Source organism: Electrophorus electricus, chromosome 2 (assembly GCF_041902795.1).
Source record: "Electrophorus electricus isolate QZ-2024a chromosome 2, ASM4190279v1, whole genome shotgun sequence".
Lineage (NCBI taxonomy): Eukaryota > Metazoa > Chordata > Actinopteri > Gymnotiformes > Gymnotidae > Electrophorus > Electrophorus electricus.
In genome coordinates, this window is record NC_137498.1 from 41,745,195 (window position 1) to 41,754,668 (window position 9,474).

Here is a 9,474-nt window from a genome sequence, read left to right on the forward strand (position 1 = left end):
GATTATGTAAAATAACTTCTTTTGTTAAATAGTCTGTCTTGGGGAGTGGCATGTTAATGCGACCTGAAACTATCTTGAAAGGAGGTGTGCAGTTGGGCACTGCAAGAAATCAGAGCAAACAAATAAAATCAGTAGCAAACATGTCAACAGGTAGTAACAAGTACATTTTATATAATAGGATATTGGGTAGAGGGAAGGAGTTTCAGATATGTTCCTCCTGTTAAAATATTTTTTAGGAATATATATTATACACACGTTAGACTGACATACATGAACATGCTTAAAATGTCTACTAAATCTCCCTTTCTCTTCCCTTATATTGTGAATCATAATATGATAGATGTGCTCTGTGGATGTAATGCTATTAGCGCATATAAAATGAAACAGAAATGCTGCTGCAATCTTTAACTGAATTTAATATATTCATTACTATTGGTGGAATAATGTCAGGGGAAATAGAACCAAAGCTCTTTCCAGGCAGTATTATTGCTTGTCTCTGTCTGAGGGTCCGTGAGTGGCATCCTGCCTGCATGACTGATTGCAAACGCATGTGTACATGCCCACACAAACTATTTACATTTATCCTGTTCCTTTGCTTTCCATTTTTCAATTAATATGCAGTTGTGTTTTTCTACTATTTTCTTGTCCCTTTTCTTGCATACAACAACTACTATTTTCAATATACTATCATGTAATGTTCAGCACACAAAGTAGTATTTATTTTTTGTTGTTGTTTGTTTTTGTTTTTAAATCAATCCGTATTTTCAAGCATTGTAACTTATGCCATATCTCAGGTATTCTCAGGTGTTCAAGCATATCTGACTGGTTTTACAGCCACCGTTCTGCCACTGAAAGACCTTTAGGGTTAGTACTAGGGGTTGGGCTATGTCAAAACGTTTTATAGCATGAGATAAAGAAGTTGTTCACTCTGCCCTACTTGAACACCCTCTAAAAATGATTACCCTTGATGGTTATCCTTATTGAAATTACACACAGATACCTGCAAAACCTGTTCAAGACGTTTGCCAGCACTTGAGGAAAAAAACTATTTTAGAGCTAATTTAGCACATGTAACTTCATATTTACTCCTGCTACTATATTATATTCTCTATCTACTACTATATTACATACTTTGATATCTGTATGCTTTATATGTGATATTGTATTTCAAGTCAGGATGACTCTGGAACAAAAAGCCACCATTCCCTTTTGTTGCCTGCAGCTTTATTAGCTGTTTGTGCATCAACACTGCTAACAGCCTTTTGCACAGGTTTCAACATCACTGAGCTAGGGATTGTTCTCTGCGCTTTTCCAGCCCTTGCTTTCTTCGTTACAGGTTTGTCTGGTTCAGAGGTATTTGCCTAGAGGGAAGGAACACTCCCCTGGACCCCCCTGCCTGACCCTCCTTCGTGAAGTTAAAAGGACTGGCTTTCTACACTCTCAACTCATTCCTTCTCCAGCCTGAGCAGCAAAGCACTACACCGAAGCACCATGAGTTATGCCAGCATGTCAGGGGGCTCCATGAGAATCAGCTCTGTCCACGGTATGTCCAGCGGTGGAGGTCGTATCAGCAGTGGGAGAGCCATGAGTGTCTACGGTGGAGCAGGAGATGTTCGCATCTCAAGTGGCTACTCTGGCAGCTCCAGTAACTTCGGCAGTGGCTTCGGCGGTGGCTTCGGCGGTGGCTTCGGCGGTGGCTTCGGCGGTGGTTTTGGCGGTGGTGCGTCTTCTGGAGGTGGCTTTGACCTGTCTGATGCCATGGATCTGTCTACAAATGAGAAGGCCACCATGCAGAACCTCAACGATCGTCTGGCTGCCTACCTGGAGAAGGTGCGCTCCCTGGAGAAGGCCAACGCTGAGCTGGAGCTGAAGATCCGCCAGTTCCTCGACGGCAAGACCTCCCCTAAGTCTCGGGACTACTCTGCTTACTACACCACCATCAGTGACCTTCAGGGCAAGGTACGTCATAGTATTTGTGTGGTATCACAGTGTTGAACTTTATTTTAAAAAGTGGATTGTAAGTTGAAAAATAAATTATGTATATTTTTTAATATATCATGCCCCCCCCCCACCCCAATACTAAGGTATTTATCAGTATAGTAGAATAAAAATAAAAGGATCAGGACAACACTGGAGTATATCAGTGGTCTAGAATGAGTTCATGTAAACAAAACAACTAGAACTTCAATTATATATTTAATTAGATTACTGACTGCTATGTATTATGGACAACATTCCATGCCTGACCCTTAAGCAGAGCTAGCAGTGGGCACTGGTAGCTCAGTGACTAAGATACTTGACCAGTAATTGGAAGGTTGCTGATTCAAGCCCCACCACTACCAAGTTGCCACTGGTGGGTCCCTAAGCAAGACCCTCAATTGCTCAAGCCATAACTGTAAGTTACTTTGGATAAAAGTGTCAGCTAAATACCATAAAATGTAAATGTTCAAGAAAATTGGTTCCATGAGGAATTCTTCTCTGGGGTTATGTACTCCCCAGTTTGTATGTGTTCCATGTCTGGTCTTAATAGAGTTTCAGTGTGTTTTAAGTTTTTTGTGTCAAAAATCACGGATAATTTGTAACCATCTAACAAGAGAGTAATAACATTTTGGAAATTTGTTACTGTTTATTGCATAATGTTTTCCTATGTGTAGTTTAGTGTACTTAAATGCAGATAACCACTAACTACCTGTATAAATAGATAATAACTTATGGGTGGACTAATATTTATAGTACTATACATAATATTACTGTACTTTACACTTGCCATTTAGTAGATCAGAAAATATTACTCTCATATAAATCTTTGTGGTAAGGTGCTGAAGTAAAATTATGTAGAGGCAACCAGTTATAAAAGCATTATGTGTGGACAGTATTTCAGAACTAGATTGTGCAAAACACACTGTGATTGTTCTTCTGTTGTGCCTCTGTCTTGACCTACTTCATTTGGTGTTCTCATTGCCACACTCTGTTCTTTTTATGTGGTTGCATTCCCTGTACACAACAGAACAAAGGGCTATTCTTAAAAGGCTTTACCTGATGCCCATCCTATAGGAACGATATTGAAAGGAATCAAAACCTGCAAAGAATATTGAATTTAACACCACTATGCACCACTCCTTATACCAAAGCAGATAATGATCAAAGGTTTTTTTTCACTGGGAGCTTTTTATTCAAGTTTAGATTTACACTGATAGATTTGTCCTTTGTATTGTAGATTCAGGAGGCTATGACAATAAATGGTGCCATCTATCTCCGCATTGACAATGCCAAACTAGCAGCTGATGACTTCAAACTCAAGTAAGTGTGTCATAAGGGGATGCTATAACCAACCATGCCAAAAAGTAAGAATATAATCCACCTCAAGTTAAGCGTTGAAAAGAATTGTATGTATTTTGGCAATGTCTAAATCTATTATCCGTTGGTCAGAGAGTTGATTACAAGACATTTCTCATCTATATGTATTGTTCTCACAATACATAGAGTCTCTTTACATTTGTAACATGTTTATGCCTTTCACAGGTATGAGAATGAGCTGGCTTTGAGACAGTCTGTGGAGGCAGACATCAGTAGACTAAGGAGAGTTCTGGATGAGATGACCTTGAGCAGGGCAGACCTCGAGACACAGATTGAGGGGCTTAAGGATGAACTTATCTACTTAAAGAAGAACCATGAAGAGGTATGTCAGAGTTATCCATGATGCTAAAGAACTAGGTAGAAGTATATCAGTGTTACCCATAAACTTAAAACCCCATGTAGAGATTTAACAGAGTTACCAATCAACCTTAAAATTCATGTAAAGCTATGTGAGTCACCCATGATTCTAAACCACCTGACCAAGGTATGTCATTACCAGCAATTCTAGTCAGCTGTTAGATAACTGTACTTGCTAAAGTAACATGCATAGAGTTGCATAAATTAACTGTGGTTGAAGTGATTAATAGAGTTCCATTTTAGTGTTGTAAAATGTTTCCTGAAAAACACCTATAACATGTACACAATGTGTATATAACATCCTGCTCACCTCTTTTCAGGAACTCCTAGCAGCACGCACTCAGATGGGTGGTCAGGTCAACGTGTCAGTGGACGCTCCTCCACAGCAAGACCTGGCTGCCGTCATGGAGGGAATCCGAGAACACTATGAGTCTGTGGCTGCAAAGAATCTCAAAGAGGTTGAGAACTGGTTCCAGGGCAAGGTACATTCATACTGGAATAAGAATTATTATTCTCTTAACAATGAGCCAGGCTGCATCAGTATTTTACTCTGAGTATAATATTTGGTTATTCTTCTCAACAGTGTGACACACTAGGCAAAGAAGTTGCTGCCAGCACAGAAACAGTCCAGACATCCAAAACTGAAATTACAGAACTCAAGCGAACACTCCAGAGTCTTGAAATCGAGTTGCAATCTCAACTTAGCATGGTAAGAATAATCTTATTCATTTTTATTTTCATTAATTTATATTGTTTTCTGCTCTTTGTATTGTACTTCTTCTCACAATAACAGTGAAAACAACAAACAAATCTTGTTGGTACATTGCAGGGGCTATATAATGAGAATCTTAAGGTAAGAGATTCAGCTTTTGCTTTGAAAACTCCAAATGTCTCTTCTGTGTCCTTTCAGAAAGCATCTCTTGAGGCAACCTTGGCTGAAACACAGAACCGCTACGGCAATATGCTAGTCAGCATCCAGTTACAGGCCACCAGTCTGGAGGAACATCTGGCACAGCTGAGGGCAGACATGGAGCACAAGAAACAAGAATACAATATGCTCCTGGACATCAAGACCAGACTGGAGATGGAGATTGCAGAATACAGGAGACTGCTGGATGGAGAGGGTGGTGGCAGGTAAGATCAGCATGTGGCAAAATCAAGCACTGCAGAAAGCCATGCCTGATTTGAATACTTTTTTGGTAATTTCAAACAAGGGTCAATGAGAAGTGAAATTATTTAAAGAGAATTAAAGAATGGCAATTAAAATGGTACATATGGTTCTCTACTATGGGAGCAAAAGTTTATTTAATGATTCACCAGACTATATGTGGGTGGAAATTCAGATACAAAAATTATGTGACTGTCTCAGATCCTCAAGTCACTAATCGCTGATTAACTGATATTTAGCAACTGAGGAGGTTTATAATCCCACCAAGCTATTTTCCTGATAAAGAGTCACATGCCATAGTATGAATCCAAGAAAGAATACACCAGTATTCATACTATAGCAGTTATAGTAACTTGATATTAATAATCCCAAAATCTTGACTTAGTAGATATCATTAGTAGATATCACAACACAACAGTTTTGTTAATTGTGTTAATACTTACAATTTTGTTAATACTTACAGTTCATCATCAGCCACATCATCATCATCATCATCAACAACTCGTAAGGTGGTGATTGTTACAGAGGAAGTGGTGGATGGTAAAGTAGTCAGCTCAACCTCTACCTCCTCCACTTCTGCAGTCAAATCAAAATAAGGAAGACCCTACACATTCTGAAGCCTCACTTGGTGACACAAAAATATCAAGCCCTGTGAAGCCCTTCCTCAGTGCTCATAGAGAACAATAAAATCAAAAGAGCAAGCAATAAGTCATGTGTCTCTTGTTTTATTTCACACTTGTTCACATGCTCAGCATTTCCCTTTACACCAATGTGCCAAAGTAATTTAGCGATCTCGCTGTCATTGTGTATGTTTGTGACTTAAAACATCAGGAATTCTAAAACTCCCACAGGCTCAAACATAAAGTTTCATAATTGTAGGTACTTCACAAACATGCATAATATATCAGTATGCTGCTGACAGAATATCACTTTCATAGAAACTAGTCACATTCCTTTCCATCTCACTTAGCTTGTGCTCTAGATTAAACCAGTAAGGTGTAAATTATCTTTCTATTTACTCATTCTTTCACCAGATTAAAAAACTGGTCCTTTGTCAGGCAGCTCTTTGTCTATATTGATTTTAATCTTTAACAACTAAAATAAGAAAAAAACAAGTTATTTAAATATGTTTAAGCATTTCATTAAATTAAGCCTGCAATCAAATTGCATAAAGCCAACCCATTAATTAAGATATGCAGTAGTGACACATTTTATATTTTAATTAGAAACACATTCAATATATTTGCCAGCCATTAAGGCACTGTAAAATTAAACAAAATGGGTCCTGATCACTAACTGAGAAAGATCAACAAGTCTCTCTTCTGGATGGTTAGGTCAACATAATCAACTAGATCAACTAGCCTCTTGTCTGGTTGGTCAGGTCAGCATGGCGTTGGATGCTCCTGCACTGAAAAATCTATCTTTCATCTTGGCTGGAACCCGTGAACACTGTGAAGATGTGACTGCAAAGCGCTGCCATGCTGTTGAGATCTATAATGAAACCTGATTCTTTCTTTTAAGGCCAACTAGTTGAAATTTGGCCCAACCTCTGCAACATGCACTGTATGTATGTACACTTTAAAACCATTCCCATTAGGCATGTCCATACATTATTTACACGTAACATCATCGAGCAAATTTCTTTCACATATCCAACAACAGGATCAGGACAACAGTGGAGTGTATCAGTTGTCTAGAATGATCTAATGTAAACAAAGCAATTATATTTTAATTAGATTACTGACTGCTACGTATTATGGACCACATTCCATGCCTGACCCTTAAGCAGTGGTAGTGGAGGGCAGTGGTAACTCAGTGTTTAAGGTACTGGACTAATAATCAGAAGGTTGCTTGTTCAAGCCCTGCCACTGCTGGGCCCCTGAGCAAGACCCTTAACCCTCAATTGCTCAAGTTGTACTCACTCTGGTAGTTGGATAAATGTATCAGGTAAATGTAAGCAATTTTTGCAGTGAAGAAATGTAATATATATATGGAAAATGTGACAAAATAAAAAGCAAAAACTTGCCCTGTGGCTATTGATTATTTTACTGAAAAACAATTAGCAGAGAACTGAGTTTTCAATAATTCCTGAATTGCTGAATGTGTGTCAGAACTGATTATCATTCACATTGAAATTTCACTGAAATTTCACTGTGCAGGGCTTTCAGCATGCCAAAACTAAATGCTAAGTATATCACTGTATTTCCATCAAGAGTCTGTGGGAATAATGCCACACTGAAATGTATCCACTGTCTAACCACAGCCTTATGCCGCAGTTGGGGTCATGTTTGTAAATGGCCATGAAGGGGCCTGATAGAGGTGTTAACAGAAGCTCTTAATTACCTCGGAGAGTCAGGGAAGGGTGTGTTGTCATCGTTAAGTGGTTGTCTTAGCAGCTCCAGAGCAGAAGGAGTTGCACATAGTGCAGTTCCAAATAAGATAAACAATATTTGCGCATTTAAAGCACTATTTATGGATTTTGGGAAGACGACCATACACCATACAACAGACACAGCCTTCTTCCTCAGTTCTGCACATCAGTAAGCAGGTATTGTGACCCAGTTACTGATTTAAATATCTCAAGGATGTTCAAATTTGAACCTTGATTAGGTCACGTTAGAGAATTTTTTCTGAACTGCAGATATGGACATTGATCTGTGTTTGAGTGTTTTCTCTTGCTGTTCTTTAGGTTCAGTTCACAGGGACATTTGAAAAATTTCAACAATGAGAATCATCCTAAACTGCAATGCCTGACCAATGGCATGGAATTATTATTGTGGAATATTACTGTAATATTTTTGACAACTGTCATTTAGCTAGAAATTCCTCATACACTTTACAAATGATTAAAAACAATGTCACTTTGAAGCCTCTAATGGTCCTATGCTGCCACCTGCAGCATAAATGGAAGTTCACCTTTAAAGCTCCAGTTCATGCCAAAATGGGTATGGATGAGGGATTGTTCAACCAAAAAACAATTGCAGAGTAGGCCGAAAACTGGCAGAAAATGGTTCAATATGATCAGATCAGATGTCCAAACCCTGCCGATTAGAAGAAGAAAGGTAGGAGTCTTCATCTCAAGGGTCTCATGAACACGGCCTTGCTCTGGTCAGGATGTCATTACTCAGAGCCTTGGTCTGCATCTGGGACTAGGTTTATGATCTTAGGCAAGACTGTAATCCCTTTCTAGCATGATGAAGGTGATAACTACTTCTTTATACCATTACTTTGCACTGTACCATCACTGGGACAGGGAATTTACAACTCATGTGTTTCTGGTTATATTAATGTTTTTAAACAGTGAGCGAAGGTCCTCCTATATGCAGTTAATCATGGTGGAACTCCAACAATCATTAATGATCTATGAACATCTTCATGGTGGAAAGTTGCAGTTAGTCAGCCATTTTTCAAATGTTTTTCTAAGTTAATAAGGTGGCCCATTTAAAATATGTTGAACAAGGAAGTAAAAGGTTTTTGGTTTTTTTTATCTGTTGCAAAATTGTATATTGACAAGGTAATGTAATAGCTTGGACCAACCTCCTCTTTCCATCTTGGAAAACATTATACTAAACTTGAATGAAAGGAAATATGTGTCTATACCTTTTTCCTCACATTTAGGCCTTCTACCAAACGTCTGAGAGTTTGAGGGGGCGGCACAATATTTTTTTCTGTACCAAGGATCAATAGGAGGCATCTTTCCATAGTGATAGAGCCCTGGAGAACTAACTGCTTGTCTGTGAATGAAGTCCTTTTCCTCATCTATAGTTCCCTCATGCACTTCATGGCACTTTTTCCAATAGCCAACTTACAATCTAACTGTCTTGGTTCCTCAACATTCAACAAACAGCAGTAGAGTAGGCCAATACTGGCAGAATATGGTTGAATATACTATCAGCTGTCCAGACCCTGATGATTAGGTGAAGAACAAAAATGGCTTGTACAGCATTGGGATGGATTAGTCTTGGGTTCTGGTTTTGATGTGATACTATGGTACTGTATCTAGAAGGACATTTCAGAGCTTTTGTTATAGTTTATTACTCAAATGCTTTTGAACTGAACCTAATTTTGCGGGGAAAAAAAATAACATTGAGATAAAAGTACTATGATTTATTGCATATGATTAATATTTAAATAGATTTGTTTTATTTGGTTACTATAACAGAAATTAGCCAGAGATCCACAGTTTAAAAGATTATAATCACTGAGAAAAATCCAAAAATATAGTGGAAAAATTGGGCTCAGGTTCAGATGCAAAAAGAAGCAAGGTAAAATATACACACGGGAAAAGCAAAAGTGTAGTCAAAAAGCCTAACCAGTCCAAGCTGAGAAGTAAAAAGACTCAATCCAAAGAGCAAAAAGAGCAATAAGCCACCAACAGGTAACAAAGCAGGTAACAATTCAGATGAGAGAATGATGAAGAAAATGCTTGGTATGTATATGTAAACCATGTAAACACTGCTTGATCTGTCTATAACATTTTCTCCAAATTCTTGCAACAACATTATGCATGAAGGTTTTTCTTAGTTTATATTATTGACAAGTGTCAACAGAGTGTCAACAGAGCAAGTGTCAACAGAGCAGAAATTTCTTGT

General features: G+C 38.4%; 1 protein-coding gene across 1 annotated transcript; it reads left to right on the forward strand.

Annotated features, from left to right (window-relative positions):
• Positions 1 to 1,388: 1,388 nt before the first annotated feature.
• On the forward strand, positions 1,389 to 5,590 carry LOC113581151 (keratin, type I cytoskeletal 13-like). The gene is made up of 7 exons (XM_027016104.3): positions 1,389 to 1,959; positions 3,218 to 3,300; positions 3,523 to 3,679; positions 4,035 to 4,196; positions 4,298 to 4,423; positions 4,625 to 4,848; positions 5,346 to 5,590. Exons 1-7 carry the CDS (start codon positions 1,492 to 1,494, stop codon positions 5,476 to 5,478), a joined length of 1,353 nt encoding a protein of 450 aa, XP_026871905.2. The 5' UTR covers positions 1,389 to 1,491; the 3' UTR covers positions 5,479 to 5,590.
• The last annotated feature ends 3,884 nt before the right edge of the window (positions 5,591 to 9,474 follow it).

Excerpts from the sequence above, each read along its gene's own strand:
- LOC113581151 (XM_027016104.3), top strand. The coding sequence starts at position 1,492 with ATGAGTTATGCCAGCATGTCAGGGGGCTCCATGAGAATCAGCTCTGTC. Across the intron at positions 4,197-4,297 it reads AGAACTGGTTCCAGGGCAAG|TGTGACACACTAGGCAAAGA; the intron begins GTACATTCATAC and ends TCTTCTCAACAG. Across the intron at positions 4,849-5,345 it reads GATGGAGAGGGTGGTGGCAG|TTCATCATCAGCCACATCAT; the intron begins GTAAGATCAGCA and ends TAATACTTACAG.